Source organism: Bacillus rossius, chromosome 12 (assembly GCF_032445375.1).
Source record: "Bacillus rossius redtenbacheri isolate Brsri chromosome 12, Brsri_v3, whole genome shotgun sequence".
In the NCBI taxonomy this organism is placed as follows: Eukaryota; Metazoa; Arthropoda; class Insecta; order Phasmatodea; family Bacillidae; genus Bacillus; species Bacillus rossius.
Window position 1 is genome coordinate 33,578,638 of NC_086339.1, and position 17,702 is coordinate 33,596,339.

The 17,702-nt window shown below is 44.0% G+C and overlaps 2 protein-coding genes across 2 annotated transcripts; both read left to right on the forward strand.

Moving 5' to 3' along the window:
• The first annotated feature begins 2,640 nt into the window (after positions 1–2,640).
• Positions 2,641–3,309, forward strand: LOC134537320 (cytochrome P450 4C1-like). The gene has a single exon (XM_063377623.1). It carries the CDS (start codon positions 2,641–2,643, stop codon positions 3,307–3,309), a length of 669 nt encoding a protein of 222 aa, XP_063233693.1.
• A 138-nt stretch (positions 3,310–3,447) lies between these two features.
• On the forward strand, positions 3,448–4,194 carry LOC134537321 (cytochrome P450 4g1-like). The gene has a single exon (XM_063377624.1). The coding sequence runs from the start codon at positions 3,508–3,510 to the stop codon at positions 4,192–4,194; it is 687 nt and encodes a 228-aa protein (XP_063233694.1). The 5' UTR covers positions 3,448–3,507.
• The last annotated feature ends 13,508 nt before the right edge of the window (positions 4,195–17,702 follow it).

Here is a 17,702-nt window from a genome sequence, read left to right on the forward strand (position 1 = left end):
TTGGTGTCGTATATATAAAGGCTAACATTTTCTTGACTCTCTATAGTATGACGAATGTTGGATTTCTCTACATTTCATTATTGACTAATTATAATAAACTATAGAAATAATTATAAGTATTGATAAAAATAAGAATAATATATTAAATTAATAAGTACTAATTAACAAAATTGACTGGGATTTTAATTCACGTCCTAACACGTGCTTAAGAGATTCGCCACTGTGCACCTCACACGTTGCCGTTTTACTCTTTTAACGCAAAATGATTTTAATTCTCAATGTGTCTGAATGTTTGTATTTGTTAAATCGTTTACGAGGCACTAGAAGACTCTATTCTCTATATAAAATTATATATTTGGTCATAATTCGTTGTGTAGACTTGGGTACTCAAAAATTACCGTGAAAATAATTGAGGCACTGACATTGAAAGGGAGGTAAGTGCCATTAATGAAATTTTTCAGGAGAAGAAAAAAACCATCTAGCCATAAATATGACAATGAATAGGAGGTAAGGGCCATTGATGAAATTGTTCAGGAAAATAAAAAAAAACAAATGAGTATAAATTGAGACAAAATAAATATATAGATAAATTTATATATAACATATATAGAATATAAATATATATGGAATATAAATATATATAATTATATATTATATATAAATATATAATATATATATATAAAATATAAATATATAGAATAAATGAATATCGACATGCAGGTTTTTAGGAGCCAGCTGCCCTGTCTGAGGGACTGAACTGTCGTTTCATGTAGAATGGTGACAAATATTTATTATTCCTTTAGTATTTAAAAACTAAACGAATAATCATAATACCACCGACATTTTTGTAACATTATTTACAAATGTCTTGATAAAATGTGTGGTACTTTTGGTCCATGTATGGCAGCATCTACAGTAGATCTTTCTTTTTTCCTTCATTGAGTGATAGAGATTTTTCTTGCGTGTCAAACTCACTTATGTCTTTAAACTTACTGTACTTTCCCTTCTTGAAGATGATGTTCTCCCAATCTTCCACCTCATTGAAGCTCTGTTTTGTTTTTATCTTGGGCAGATCTACCTCAGACACTCTTATCCAGGATTTCGAAGATATCTTCAATGAACTTGTGTTTATGAAATTGTCACATGCTTTTCCAACATCAAACAAATCGCTTCTTTCCATCGGAACCACGATAAACGGTTTTTGAAGTCTTGTTTAAATTTATTCTGGCACCATACAATTAAAAACATCCTTCCTTTTTTCAATCACACCAAATTCGCGATCGCGAGGCATATAAGAGTGTCCAGAGACCAAGAATTTTAGGTCAATTTCTTTAAAGTGCCCAGGATTCTTTCCAAGACTATCTTTTAATACCACATAACCTTTCTTCAAACGTGTCAAAAGATTTTCATTTTTCTTTTTGGTAATCATGAATATCTCTCTAAATGTTTTGTTGCACACCAGTGTGTTTCCACCTTTTGATGGAACATTATATGTTGCAGATGTTTGTCTTCTACTTTGGGAAGAATCGTCCTATTTACCGTGACGCCGTCGTGATATGTTAGTCAAATTAATGAGACTCATTAGATATGTACCTTGTGCTTCTGGTGTTAAACTGCAAAACTCAGAATGAAGAATCCGATAATCATTCGTTGTAAGAGAATGACACTTGTAGCGACATTTGCAACTGCCCTAAAACAAAAGTGTAACAATCTGTACAATTGACTGTTACTTATATTAGAATACAATACAGTGGAACATACGTACAATGAATAAAACAATATTTCCATTACACTTACCTTATCTGGTAAACGGTAATCAGTTTTCTTTCGTGCCATCTTCAAGTGAAAGGTAAACATGTAAACATACGGTATTGATATCATAGATAATGTAACAAGGAAGATGTCACAAATAATTAATAAAGTAGGTGAACGTGTGAATGTCATAGATACAATTATAAATACAAGCAATAACTGTGGCATGGAGGTTATTGCTTGTTAGTTGGGTAATGGCACTTACCTATTTCTCTATGCCAACTGTAATGGAGTTACCTCAGTGTCTCTACGACTAATTGAATCCAAATAATGAAACGCCATAGGCACTTGCCTACTTTTCAGAGCTATTGGCCTTGTGACAGGAAATTATTTTCTGGGTAAATGTCATTTTAGTAAAAAAAAAAAAAAAAAAAAAAAAAGGCACTTATCTCCTTTTCAATGTCAGTGCCACAATTATTTTCCTGTTTATTTTAAACTTTTATATGTTTAACATTTATGCTTGTCTGAAGGGTATGCAATCTGAAAAAATGGCAAACACTTAGTCTTGGGAGTTGTAGAATCATATTTTAATTAAAATTGCCAAGTATAAGGTTTTTTCAACAAGAGAGTATACTTTAACCAGACAGTCAAGTCATCATTAAAACTATAAACAAAAAAGTAGTTTTTCCCAAACTTGAAAAGCGAGAATGGTGTTTTTCTTTCTGTTAAACCACTAATTATACTTAATAAGACGCTATCTCGTAAAAATCTAAAACATGATTTTGTGTAGAGGTGTCCATGGCCTACTTCTAAGAGCGAGGCCGCTAAAATACGCTGGGCTCATTTAAATACTTCTTTCCGAACACTTCGCCACGTTATAGTCTCGCGATGGACTTGTTTCAGTCATGGACCTTCTGCTGTCTCTCAGCAGCCACCGTCGCTATTATCAGCATCGCCGTGAGGTGGTACCTCCAGAGGAGCCGCTACTTCCAGCTGGGTGCCGGGATACCTGGACCCACTGGAATTCCTCTTCTGGGCAATACGTGTGAAGTGATCGCCCACAGGGCAGATATACTGAGCTACATAAAGGAACTACGCGACCGCTACGGTGCCGTGTGTAAACTGTGGGTTGGACCGCTACTATGTGTTGGAATGATAGACCCTAAGGACATATCAGTAATTTTAAGTAGCAGCAAAACTTTAAGTAAGCCAATGATGTACAACCCAGTTAGCATAGTCTTCGGCAATTCGTTGCTTACTGCCAAATTTGAAGACTGGAAGAAATTCCGAAAATTAATGGAACCGACCTTCAGTAATCGCATCATCGACTCATACGTCAGCACTTTCCACGAGAAGAGCCAGCGCATGGCTGACCTGCTGGAGGAACGCTGCCACGGAGAGCCATTCAACATGGCGGACTACTCGATGCCCTGCGCTCTGGAGATGCTCTCCGAGACGAGTCTGGGCGTGCCGATGAACATACAAGGTAAAAATCATCAGCACAGTGTTGTAGAAAACTTCCCAAAAATGATTGAAGTGGGAGCCTTGTCATTATAAACACCGTGGTTGTGGTTTCATTGGACTCATAAGTTTCAAAGTTTTTATTATGAGCTTATTTCGTTGGTTAAACCTATTCATGATTTTGTAACTCGTTTAGTAAAAGATAAAACGGATTCGTATCTTGGTTCGAGAAAACCATATGTTACACCTGAGGCGACCGACAAACCAAAGCCACGTTTGGGGTTTCTGGAACACATGGTTTCAACCATGGTGGAAAATCCAGGACTATTGAGCATAGAGGAACTACAGGACCAGACCATGTTCGTTATCGCAGCTGGAACAGACACCACAGCCTACACCGTAGCGACCACACTGATGCTGCTGGGATTACATCAAGATGTGCAGAGGAAAGTCCTACAAGAGCAGGCAAGCATATTCGGCGAAGATACAAGCCAGCCTGTCACGACAAGAGATCTGCAACAAATGGCGTATTTGGAAAAAGTGATAAATGAGACATTGCGACTTTATCCCATTCTTCCACTTGTGGCAAGGCGGGTTGACGAAGATGTCAGTGTTAACAGCTACACTTTGCCAGCAGGCACAATTGTCGTAATCCCAATTTATCTAGTGCATAGGAATCCAGAATATTTTCCGAATCCGGACACATTTGATCCTGACAGGTTCAGCGGAGAGAATAGTGCCAGTCGTCCTGCTTGTTCGTTTATCCCGTTTTCCTACGGGCGTAAGATGTGCCTTGGCAAGAGCTATGCTTATATGGCAATGAAGACCATGCTGTCTGTACTGCTGCGAAGATACGTGGTTTTAGAACATGGCTCCAGAGATGAAATGGAGTGTTTTAAATTTGAATTTTTTTTGAAATTCAAAAATGGGTTTAATATTAAGATAGGACAGAGGAAGATTTTAATGAAGCAAATGGCATAGATTTATTTTTATAGTCCAATATCTGAAAAGTCACATCAATAAACAGCATTATAGAAAAATAAATTTTAAAAAAAATTGTTTTATTATTTTTTTTTAATGAGGGCAGAAGAGTGCATCAGTTATGATAAACAAAAATTATATAATGTTTGGGTAAGCTTACTGTAGTTAGAAAAATAGTATGTTTAGAGATTAATAAAAAAACGCTGGTCGATGATGGAACATTTTACCTGGGATTTTAACATAAACAGGATATATATATAAACAACATATTAAATTGTTGCTTCAAATGTTTAGCGCATGTAAGGATCTTTCGATGTGTGTGTCTATGTGAGTTATCCCGAGGTCACATACTATGTTCGCTATGTTCGCTATGTTCGTTGCGCCAGGCGGCCAGACAGGATAGACTAGTTCGCGATGTCGGAGAGACGCATGCCGTGGGTTTCGAGTGATGATTCCGACTTTGAAAGTCCACTTTTAGATATATTTAAAGCTACTGAAAATGTATTAAAATTTATATTTTCAATTAAATTCAAATAGATAAACCTTTTCAAATATTATTCCATTAAAGACAAATATTTAATTTTTTAGCCCGAATTCGTGTAAAAGTACTGTTATTACCATAAAAGGCAACAAATTCCAAAAAAAAAAAAAAAAAAAATGATGAAAGAAGTGAAGGTTTTTTATCTTCATATTAATTTTACCTATAATATTACTGTACAATCTGAACCGTTTCCATAACTACACACAAGGTTATTTAAAAATTCTTATTAAATAATTGGAAACTAAATTATATTTTAGGTAGGTACATATAAAGGTTTTGAAATTTTTATATTAAAATAAAATATTCTTATAATTAGTTGACGAACTTTTGCATTTAATAAACCTGAAATTGGAAACAAAATTTGAGCATTAAAATTATTATTATTTATGAATAACTTTAAACAGTTAATAAATAAACTAATTTAATATTTTAAAACAACTTTCCAAATACTGTTACCCAACTTTCACAAAAATAATAAGGTTTGTAGATTTTCTTTCAATAATATTTCAATTCCAGCTCAAATAAATATTGTTTCAAGCACTTGAACAATATTATAGGTAGAGACCGGAAAGATCTACTGCTTGATTTCACGATAAACTAGAAAATAAATACCTTTCTGCTGCTTGAGTGATTGGGCCACATTTAACCTGAAGTCTGTGATCCCAATTAATAATCCTCAACAAAAGAAAAATCGAATCACAGGCATCCCATTTGACAGGTGTCACAAGTCAGTAGCCTATGAGCAAGTGTAATTTGCTTGAGTACATAGATGATCGTGGACTCTAATACTAGATGTCATTGAAACCGCGAATTTTTCCTGTCTGTAACTATAGAACTAAAAACCGCTATCTGTAACTGTCTTCGAAAAATTTTTTATCGACTCATTATAAGGATTTTATATGAAAAGTAAACTTCTAAAAATATTTCTGATTTTTACCCTTTTTCCCTAATATCTGAATTAGGTGCTTACTTAATAATTTATATGCTTAGTAATCCCATCCATTTTTGACATCGTATTTTGGTTTCATTACGAAATATTTTAACGGGTTCACCTAGGACCTAGGTAGCATGTAATTTTTTTATGTATCCAACTAATCAATAACGTGGTGTAAAATAATTTACCGTTGGCAAAAAAGACTAGTGTTTTACAGTTCCATTTTCAGCGGGACCAAGCACAGTATTTTTTTTTTTTTTTTTTCCATGCTTTGAACAACGTTGTATTTATCGTGAGGTTAGGCAACTTCCTATCCTTTATCTTGGTGAGACCCGTCCACTTAGTGTAGATCGCGGCCGCTAGCGAACTAACGGCGCTAATAACAGTTTAGCTATGGACTTAATAGATGGCGTTGCCTTGAATTTTAAACGCGCTCTCGTTTGGTGCATCTGTCACACAGTTATACAGACAGGTCTGGCAACTTCCTATCCTTTGCCTTGGCGTGTCTCGTTGGCTTAGTGAAGCTCGTGGCGGCCTGCGAACGGCGCTAGTAGTAGTCGAACCCATCATTAACATTGTGTTCAATGGGAGCTTCGTATAATATATGATGTTAATCTTAATTCCGTCTCAATTTTTCAAGTTTTTTTTTCCCAGATGACTATTTTTTAATTCGTTTGGGTGCTTGGTAAAGGCCTAATCTGTGCCAATGCCTTAAATATTTTCGGAATTCTTTAGTTCAGTTGAAGCGTTGTGTCAGTAACATGTTTAAATTTACCGTAATGTCCATTGGTCTACTTGCTGCGTTTTTTGTTTAGTAAATTTTTTGTTTAAAAAAAAAATGTTACGACTATAACCCCTATAAACAAGGTAAAAAAACTATCGTCGGAAGTTAAGTTCCAGGTTGAATTTTAAATGTTTGAAACAAAATATATATATAGTTATTTTTTTTTAATTTTCCGGGTGAGAACATCCGAAAAAGTAAACAGCCCAGGGCCCCGCAGATTTTAGGGCCAGTACAGTGTTACAGAATGTTTTTTTTTTTGACGTGACAACGTCTAATAAATCGATGAACGCCGGCTGCACGCAAGAAAAAGTGTTCCGTTATGCACATGGTCCCGTTACGATGTGTCCCGTTACGCTCATTGTACGCTTGCGCAGCATCTATCTCTCTTCCACTCGATTGAAACAACTATCGATTTGACTTTTTTGAGGCACATTAAACTTGAAACACTCCCATTCGTTTCCTACTTTTCCTATCATCGTCCTATCCTTAACAGAATAACACAGATTCGAAGACTTTTAATAGAAAACATGTATAAAAGTTATAGTTAAAAATAATCTCTTCGTTAAAGTAATAAACATATTTGAATTAATGAGTGCAAATAAAAGTAAATTTATCAATTAAATTGTAGATTTCATTTCACTCCTTCTTTGTATCCATACAAAATAGTGATAATTCAATAAAAATGATTCAATTTTATTTATAAAAGTATGCAATCATTTCATCAATGTTTTGTTATGGCGTTGTCACGTTAAACTATCGTCCGTAAACCAACTTTACAGACAACCAATTTTTTTCTTTTTTTTTTTAGCTTATCTTATGACAGATTTTTTTTACAATGGTTTATTTACTTTATTCACAGTTTTATTTTTTGCTGTAAATTAAAAAACTGTCATGTGATCCGGCTCGTGAGCTCTGACGTGTGACCGGCCACGAGAGAAACACGATTCCTTCAAGTTGACACCGCAATACAGAAATGTTTGGCCTCGCACTTTCTGGAACTACGTCAAACTGTGAGCCAAACTCCATTGTAAATTCCCGTCGTTTAAATAAATCAAGGGCTGTTCGGTGGAAATTTCAATATATTCGTGGTAAAAGTCACTTCTTCTTATTCTTCTTTGCCGGTTATTGCGCTCGATTCGATAATGTTATACTGCAGACGTTTAATTCAGAGTCATTACATAATAATTTTCTGCGAATTCAGATCCCGCAGCAAAAGGTTCGGTTGAGCCAACCTTCAGTTTGAGGTAGCGGAACGGAAATTCACGGCACATTTAACTAATTCAAAAATTCGCCAGGAATATTTACACATTGGTTTTCATAGATAATAGTGTCGATCAATTTGTATTTTTTTTTTGTTTCCTTCATCAGGAATAATGTCTTTGAAGGTGTTTTTTTTTTTAAATCGAAAATTTCATTTTCCTTTGCTAGAATAATCCGTTCGCATAGCTAGAGGCAATTAGCCACGTGGATCGATTGCAACTGAATACAAATGCTAATTTAATTAAAATTACCGGTCGGAGTAGTTGCCGTGTGCAACAAAACACACCAGACCCGTGTGTGTTCACTGACGTTTCTGCTGGCCCTACGGGGCATGCTTGTGTAGCAACAGTGTATTTTAGATACATCCTGCATACCCAAGAAAAAAAATTGGTTGTCTGTAAAGTCGGTTTACGGACGATAGTTTAACGTGACAAATCATAACAAATCATTGATGGAATGATCGCATACTTTTATGAATAAAATTGAATCATTTTTATTGAACTATCACTATTTTGTATGGATACAAAGAAGGAGTGAAATGAAATCTACAATTTAATTGATAAATTTACTTTTATTTGCACTCATTAATTCAAATATGTTTATTACTTTAACGAAGAGATTATTTTAACTATACTTTTATACATGTTTGCTATTTAACTTCTTCCAATCTGTGTTATTCTGTTAAGGGTAGGACGATGATAGGAAAAGTAGGAAACGAATAGGAGTGTTTCAAGTTTAATGTGCCTCGAAAAAGTCAAATCTATGGTTGTTCCAATAGAGTGGAAGAGAGATAGATGCGGCGCAAGCGTACAATGAGCGTAACGGGACACACCATAACGGGACACTTTTTCGTGCGTTCAGCCGGGGTTCATCGTTTTATTACACGTTGTCACGTCAAAAATAGCCAGGCCCCTTCAAAACTTAATGTTCGTTAACTCTATTTTAATATTATGTTTGGTGTCATTGCAGCACATTGTGTTATGTTATTTTACACAGTGTACTGAAATCGACGCATAGATACAGGTTGTAACTCCCGTGTGTAATGTTAGTTTATTCAAACATCGGAATTACACTTGCTGGATGGATTTGTACAATGTATGTTTAGCATACTTCAGGGAGTGTTTATTTAAGCAAGAGCCATTAATAAACATGTTCATTTCTGTACTGTTTAAGGTCCATACGGCAACCACATCGTGTCTTAGGGCTCACGTTGACACTATGTTGGTATTTTATCCCAAGAGACGTGGTTCAAATTTTGTCACTGGAAAATCTTTATTTTTACTTTTTAATAACATTTTAATATAATATAATATATTATAATATAATATATATAATATAATATAATAATATAATATATTTAATATTATATTTATTATAGTATTGAAAGTAAATTATTTTCTAGTAAATTCCCATTAGGACTATATCATGGAGTATCCAGTAACAAAGAAGTCAATATTATTTTTAAAAAAATCTTTTTTGTAATTCATTTAATTCTCCTCGGTCACATATCCCAAAAATAACCTCAAAAATGTATCTTTAGACAGCTAATCGCGCAAACAACGTGGAGCAAAGTCAACACACTTTACTTAATTTACACACTTTACTTTATTTAATAATAATGTTGAGTCTACTGTACAAGGTTAAGGTTTGTTTGTAGGAATTATTCACAGTTTTATTTCAGTCGTTTAAGCAAAAAACAAATAAACCAACATTATACTTAGTGTTATAATATGGCGTTTAAAAATTTTCAGGTTAATATTTTAGTAATGCCATATAAGTATAACGTGTGGTGAAACTGTTTACTGAAGATTAACCAGATTGACAATATTTTAATAAAATTTCTTGTCTAAAACCAGGTCTCAAGCCTGAGTTTAGTATTGTTTTAAAGTTTTTGTTTTTTTTTTGCCTTTATTAGCGCCGTTTACAATAGTTTAAAATTACCGTTTTGTTTCGAGCTGCCATCTACGCATGATGGCGGCAAGCAAGGTTGACGATTCAGGCAGCGAATTCTAGCGGTGGGCACAGAAAGTAGATGTGTGATTCGCGTCCAGAAATGTTGTTACTTGAAAAGCAAATATTTTATAGATTAGTATATATATATGTGTTTATATATATATGACGCTCTGCATTTTATTTTTATTTGAAGAATTGTATATTTTCGCGTCCGAGTTTCGTATTGTAAGTTTGACGTCGTCTGGCCGACGACCACCCCAGAGCCCGACCTGCACCCGCCAGTATACGCTCCCGCTAACGGAACACACCCCTGGCCATGGCCCACCCGAGTCAGGCGAGCCGAACAGCAATTAAACGCAAAGCCGCGGAAACCTGAGTAGACAAGAGAAGAACCGTACCCATTCCTCCTGAAACATTAAATTAGGATTTTAGCGACAATAAAATCTCTTCCAGACACACCCGTTTGGAGTCTAGCGTAATGAGGTCACGCCTGGCGCGAGAGAAGCCGAGCCTCCCTCGGACGCCATGCCAGTTCGGCAGTTCAGCGCAGCTCACGGACCGGAGCGGACCTACGTCCCACGGAGAGGCAACATCCTTTGTCTTCATCGAAAGTAACGTCCGGTAAATATAGTCACTAATTAACAGAACCCCTTTTATTACGTAACCTCTCCGTGAGTACCCGGTCCCTTTTTTCGGTCCAGGACCTAATCCGGCCGCATTAATTTAAAGACACCCCGCACCACACTTGGTCAGCGGGGCTGTTCTTCAGTCTACGGCACGGGCCGCCTCCCGTAACTTACAGAACTTTATTTAAGGTCACGCGCACGGCGCTGACCACAAACCCGCAAGGGAACTTGGACAAACTAAATTGCGGTGCGTGTTTCACCACAGTGGGCACAACACCCGCGCCGAGACATTTGCATACGGGATTGGCCGTCTCCAATCGTCCGCCCCCTTAATTCAGTGTATTTTTGTGTCCCGGATTTTGTACTGCTAACTTACGTTACCCGAGTAACGAGTGCCACGTAACGTGTGCGCGCCCCTTAATTCAGTGTAATTTTGTATCCCGTATTTTGTATTGCTAACTTACGTTACCCGAGTAGCGAGTGCCACGTAACTTGTGCGCACCCCCTTAATTCAGTGTATTTTTGTATCCCGTACTTTGTATTGCTAACTTACGTTACCCGAGTAACGAGTGCCACGTAACCTGTGCGCGCCCCCTTAATTCAGTGTATTTTGCGTCCCGCCTTTGTGTTACGAAATTACGTTACCTGCGTACCCAGTGAGACGTCTGAGACGTAACAGCGTCCGAGGCCACGTAACGCGGAACACAAACCATACGGCGCCACGGAACCACGAGTAAACCCCCCCGGGGACCTCTGTAGAGTGTTGTATTGTGTACGACTCGTTCCTATGAATAAAAGGTACGACACCACCACCTCAACTCCACGCCTCTTATTTAAAATCATCTCACGCAACACCGCCGCCGGCCCTAGTGGGCCACGCAGGGGCACATACATCCACGACCCCAATCTCACGACTAGAACCGAGCTAGTCTGGCGCCCACCCGGACAATACGTAGCAAGAACCGCCTTTTCCCACTAGGAGCCACACCGGGACTCGAACCCGAGACCCCGGACGACGGCATTTGGCGCCCGCTGCGTGGGGCAGAAAATAACGTGAAAATTTTTTTTTTCCCCCTTCTGGACATTTTCGAAATAAATTCACCAACAGGCGACAGCGGAGACACGAAACGGCCATTTTGGACACAGGAAGGGTCGAAGGCCAGACAGACCGACGCGACGAGGCGAGCGGACAAAGGACACTCCAACCACCCCCACCCCCGCACGTCATCACGGCGAGGCGAGCAACGGAGCGACGTCACCACCCCCACTCCGCGCGGACCGTTTTCGCCTCCTCTTTGTGCGGCTGTCCGGGCACCTACCCCCACCTCGTCACCCCGCTTCACGCTCTCCGCTTCGGGCAACCATCCTGATACCCCCACTCCGCGCGGACCGTTTTCGCCTCCTCTTTGTGCGGCTGTCCGGGCACCTGCCCGCCGCCAATCTCAAACCCGCGCGCTACAACACACGCCCAGACTACAAACAGCCCGTCACAGACGGCGAACTTGAACGTACAACATACAGCTCAACATGCAGGCACCACCTACAGACCTCGTGTGCACGCGGTGCCTATTACCAAGGGAAATAGACCTATTGACGGGATCACTGCCGTGGTATAGGACATGCCAATGCGCGAACACCCGGGACGTCACCGACCATACCTGGGGCAAGCCCTGGAGCGAGACGTTACTCGGCGAGCAGCACACCCAAGTACCGTGGTCATGGGTACCGCTCAAGACGGAGGCACCAGCTAACGTCACACTAGGAGGCATACTACCGACTACGGGCCTCACGAGTGCCCGGACCAATCTGGCACCCAAATACAGCCAACCACCAATCGCAATCACCGGACCAAACACGGGGATGCATACACGCAACCCGTACTACACAGGGAAGTTAGCACTACCCGAGTTCAGCGGAATAGGGCACGAAGTACCCAGAGACTTCCTAACACACTGCGAGGTAAGACTAGCGCGGTCCGGAATACCGGCCGACGAATGGTCGGGGCGAGCGAGCGAACAGCTGAAGGGGACCGCCCGCCAATGGTGGAGCATCTGGGGACGCTTCGGCATGCCCTGGGAGGAGTTTGCAACATCATTCAACCGCCGATTTGACACGGACCACGCACTGGTCCAATGCACTACGCAGTTCTATGGCGAACGCCAACGCGACGGCGAACCCGTCGAACAGTTTCTGGCCAAGAAAATGCAACTGTTCAACCGAGTAGCACCCGGTGCCGCACCAACCGCCGCGCTCGCAACCATTACCACCCTCCTACACAATGAACTGCAACCGTTCATGCGGTGTTACCGCGCAGAGGAAGTCGAGGACTACGTCCGACAAGCCATAGACACGGAACGGAACATCCGGGGACTGCGGCACTACGACCCCCCGAACACCGACCGGGACCTGGTCAGACGCCCAAGGGGTCAGAGAATAGCCAGCGTCCAGAACCGGGAAGCAGGGGGCTACCCACCCGACCGCCCGCGACGAGCCATCGAGGACGCACCACCACCTGGTAGGCCCGATGGGACATCGACACAACAGGAACCCCCACTACCGCGATGCCAGTTGGGCTGCCCCGCAGGTACCCGCCACTGGCATGTCGACTGCCCTTCACGCCGGCAAACACCACCCGCCGCCAACACGTCGGGAAACGCCCACCCGGGGGCACGGCGGTAAAACCCGCGCCTCCGAGAAACCCGAGCCAACCCACACCCGCCGCGGAAACAGCCACTCCGCAGCTACACCAGCTAGTCCGCCCACGCGACGGCCTACTCCGCATCCCAGTGAAAGTCAACGGGCGACCCACGGCGGCCCTGGTAGACACGGGCGCGAGCCACGTGTTCGTGGCCCCCCACCTGGTACCCCCCGGCACGCTGCAGCCCCACCAAGCCGAGTTGCGGTTAGCAACCAGCACACAACCGGGAAGGACAGTGTGGCAAGCCGAACTCGAGGTACGCATTCGGGACGACGTCACCACAGTAACCGCCCTAGTGGTAGAGGACTTACACGAAGGGATAGTACTAGGCCAACCATGGTTAGCGGGACAAGATGCGGTGATCGAAATGAAACCCAGACGAGTTTACATTGGCACTCGCGAGTGGCTCACGGTGTACGCCATAGGCACTACCCCCGAGAGTCAGGGGGAGAAAGTAACCTTAGACCAGTTCCGCCACGAGTACCGTACAGCAGTGGAACGCGTGTTGGCAGAAAGACAGGACGTCTTCGCGGTAGCCGACCCACTGAAGCGCACCACCATCACCGAACACCACATCCCGACCACCCACGACAACCCAGTACACGAGGCCCCGAGAGGCTACGGGTTCCGGGAGCAGAGGGCCATCCGGGAGCAGGTGGCGGACATGCTTCGCGACGGGGTAGTCGAACTGTCCAACAGTCATTACAATGCTTGCGTCGTATTAGCCCCAAAGAAAGACGGTTCGCTACGCTTCTGCGTCGATTTCCGGTTGCTAAACGCTATCACGATTAGCTCACCCCCACCTCAAATCAGCGTCGACGCCGCCGTAGCCGGACTCGGCCGCGCGAAAGTCTTCAGTACGCTCGACCTGAAGGCTGGGTATTGGCAAGTGCCCATACGAGCGGAAGACAGGGGGAAAACCGCGTTCACGATACCAGACGGGCGGAAGTTTCAATTCCGCGCCATGCCTTTTGGGCTAAAGTGCGCACCGGCCACGTTCCAGGGAATGATGACCCGAGTGTTGGAGGGGTACCTGGGCCGGTTTGCGATCGCGTACCTCGACGACGTGATCGTCTTCTCCGAGACGTGGGAGGACCACGCCAGACACCTGGCGCTGGTCCTAGAACGCTTAGCCACACACCATCTCACGGCCGCACACCACAAGTGTCATATAGGGAACCAGGAGGTCGAATTCCTGGGCCACCTAGTAAGCGCGGCTGGCAACCGACCCCAACCCGTTCACTTGCGCAAGATCGCTGAGGCGGCACCACCGCGGACGAGGAAGCAACTCCAACGGTTTATCGGCCTAGTGAACTGGCTCAGGGGGTACATTCCCGACTTCTCCCGTACCATCGCACCGCTGACCGACCTCCTGTCACCACGGGCACGGTACCATTTGGGCGAACCCGCGCAACGCGCCTTTGAAGAAATAAAAACCGCCTTCACTCGCTGTCACACCCTCACACGAGTAGACCCCGGACGCCGCCTCTACCTCCAGACCGACGCCAGCGCACTCGGTGTGGGCGCGGTGCTCTTCCACATGGACCCGAACGGGGTCAGCGAGATCATCGACTACGCTAGCGCAAAGCTCGGACCGGCCGAACGCCGGTATCACAGCAACGAGCAAGAGTGCCTAGCCGTAGTCTGGGCCATGAAGAAGTACCGGCCCCACCTGGAGGGGAAGTGCTTCACACTGAGGACGGACAACAGCTGCCTCACCTGGCTGCGTACGATGCAGGGGCGGAAAGGCAAACTCATACGATGGGGGCTATTCCTCCAGTCGTTCGACTTCGACGTCGAGCACGTTCCCGGCACGGAGAACCAGCTCCCCGACTTACTGTCGCGGGAACCCGACGACCGAACAGAGCTGACGGACGAGGACGACTGGGAGGAGATCCTACCCCCGGACACACCACACGGACACGCATCGCACGACTCGGCATGCGCGCGCATCACTGCCGACGCGGACGGGGACGAAGACCCACCCAACACCGTGGCCGACGTCCAGGACCGGGTACGTCGAGCACAGGAAACGTCAACAGACGCGGCAAGACGCCGCCAGCAAGCGACCGCCGGACACGAGGCGTGGCGCGTGCAAGACGGCCTGATTCAGACTCACACACCCGGACACCAGGAAGACTGGAGGACCTACGTCCCGACGGAAGCCCGAGAAGCGGTCCTTCGGTTCTTCCACGACCACGACCTCGCTGGACACCCGGGGACCGATCAGACACGACGAGAAGTCACCCGGCACTACCACTGGCCCCGCGTCACATACGACGTACGTACGTGCGCGAATGCAAGGTCTGTCAGGCGAGGAAAGCGAGGCGGCGTGACGGCGAGGAGCAACAACGACCCAGGGAACCCACCACCGCCTTCCAAACGATAGCCTTAGACGTAATGGGCCCCTACCCCCGCACGCCGCGCGGCAAACGCTTCCTCCTCGTCGTGACGGACCTCTTCACGCGGTGGACGGAGGCGTATCCATGCGGGAACGTGCGCACACCTACCATCATCAGCCTGCTGACCAGGGAGTTCCTGTCACGTTGGGGATACCCCCAGTCGGTGTTGACGGACAACGCCAGTCAGTTCCTGGGGCGACATTGGAAGGGCTGGTGCGACGAACACCAGATCGAGCACCACACGACGCCCGCCTACCACCCGAGAGCGAACCCGACAGAGCGCCGGAACCAGGAACTGAAGGCACAGCTCCGGATCCGGCTGGGGGCGGACCACACGCAGTGGGACCTGCACGTGGCTGACGCCCTCTTCTGTGTACGACGCCGCACCAACGCCGCAACCGGCCGCACACCGGCCGAAATGATACAGGGCCACAACCTGCCCTTACCGGGAGAATGGGCCACACACGGCACTCCACACCCCGACGAGACAACGGAGGAACGTGACCAACGACGGGTGACTCTGCACGACGAGGCAAGACGTAGGCAGGAGAGGTACGCCAACCGGATCACCCCAACCACAGATCATCCTCCACCCGCCGTGCAGGTCGGCGATCAGGTGTTCGCGCGACTACACCCACTTTCAGCCGCACCCCGCAACTATTGCGCGGGACTGGCCCCGCGCTGGGGCGGGCCATACACGGTACGGCGACGACTAGGCAGGACGACGTACTTAGTCCGCACGGAGGGACGGCGCCTGAAGAAGGTGCACAGGGACGACATCCGGCTCACCGCCCTACCTGAGGAGAGGAACCCAGACGGAGACGCAGGACCACCCACTCCGGACGAAAACGGACGCCGTACGCCGGAGAGCGACGCAGTCCAGGAAGAGGACGACTCGCCAGAAGTGACCCCCGCTAGGAGCCGACCCGAACCGCGCCCATACCGCACCCTGGTGTTCACGAACACCACGTCCAACAGGCCCCGCGACGAACCCGCGGACACGCCCGGGACATCACCCGCAGAGGCCGCATCAGACGACGAGGCGAGGCCACAACCACGGCGGTGGCGGCGCCCGCCCACGTACCTCGACGATTACGCACTTAGCACGGCCACGGGGGACACCGGGGGCGACCCCGCCCACGACGTGCCAGACGAGCCGGAAGAGGTCCACGAGGAAATTCTGACATTGTGTATTCAATTTATTTTTTTTTTTGTTTTGGCCACCAATATTTCCAACAGATATTTACTAATTGTAGTATAATTGATGTAAAAAAAATCACGCAAGTGATAATAGCAAACACTCGCGTTACTTTTTTACACACATTATATGTCACTCAGTGAATATATGTTAGGAATGTTAGTGAGAAAACAACAAACGCAAAGGAGGTATCGTGTTAAAATTTGAGAAAGACCTTAAAAAAAATAGCGATAACGAGAAAATTTAAAAAAAAAAATCAACATGGCTATTAATACCGGGCCTTCAGATGACTACTCGAACAAAGCTACGGGCTAATGCACCGGCATTATTCATAGTACTCTGCGTGCGTGCACAACTACATGTCTGCTAGTTTATCTCCGAGTGTTCCCCGACGCATTTTGAACACCGAAATAAACTATCTAAAGTTTAAAATTTAAACCTTTAGTGTACGGTGAATTATCCTATAGTTACAATCTTTTTTTAATTTGCTTGTTTTACGTATGAATCACTTTTACAGCCAAAAATAGTAATATAAAAAGTTCTAAATCTAAACATATATTATAGTATTATAATATATGTTTTATTTTTATTATTATTATTTGAGTGCCTACCAACAGTCAAAGCCTTTAACAGGTAGGCACTTAACAAATATTACATAAAGAAACAACAATAACATACACAAAACACAATGATAAACACAACAATAAAAATGGGATAACACAAACATAAACACATGACAAAGAACACTTATAAGATTAAGTAGCTAAATTTGTCAAATTTAAATTAATTCTTATCAATGATATAACAATAAAACATTATTTACATCAGAAGTTATCTTAACTGCAAGAAAATTAAGAATTCAAAATATCTTTCATAGAGAATTTTGCTCTTTGGAATGGGTCTAAATCTTTCAACATATCATTACAATTATCAGTACACCGTTTTGATAGCTCATTTTTTATGTGATACGTTCGAAAGGGTCGCATTGTTCTATGATTGAATGAAGGAACTCGAAGACCAATTTTGTTTAATATTTAAGTGCTGTGGTAAACATTTATAAAACAATTTATTACAAAAACAGTATCAGAAACTTTCCTTCTAAACTGCAGTGT

Excerpts from the sequence above, each read along its gene's own strand:
- LOC134537321 (XM_063377624.1), top strand. The coding sequence starts at position 3,508 with ATGGTTTCAACCATGGTGGAAAATCCAGGACTATTGAGCATAGAGGAA.
- LOC134537320 (XM_063377623.1), top strand. The coding sequence starts at position 2,641 with ATGGACTTGTTTCAGTCATGGACCTTCTGCTGTCTCTCAGCAGCCACC.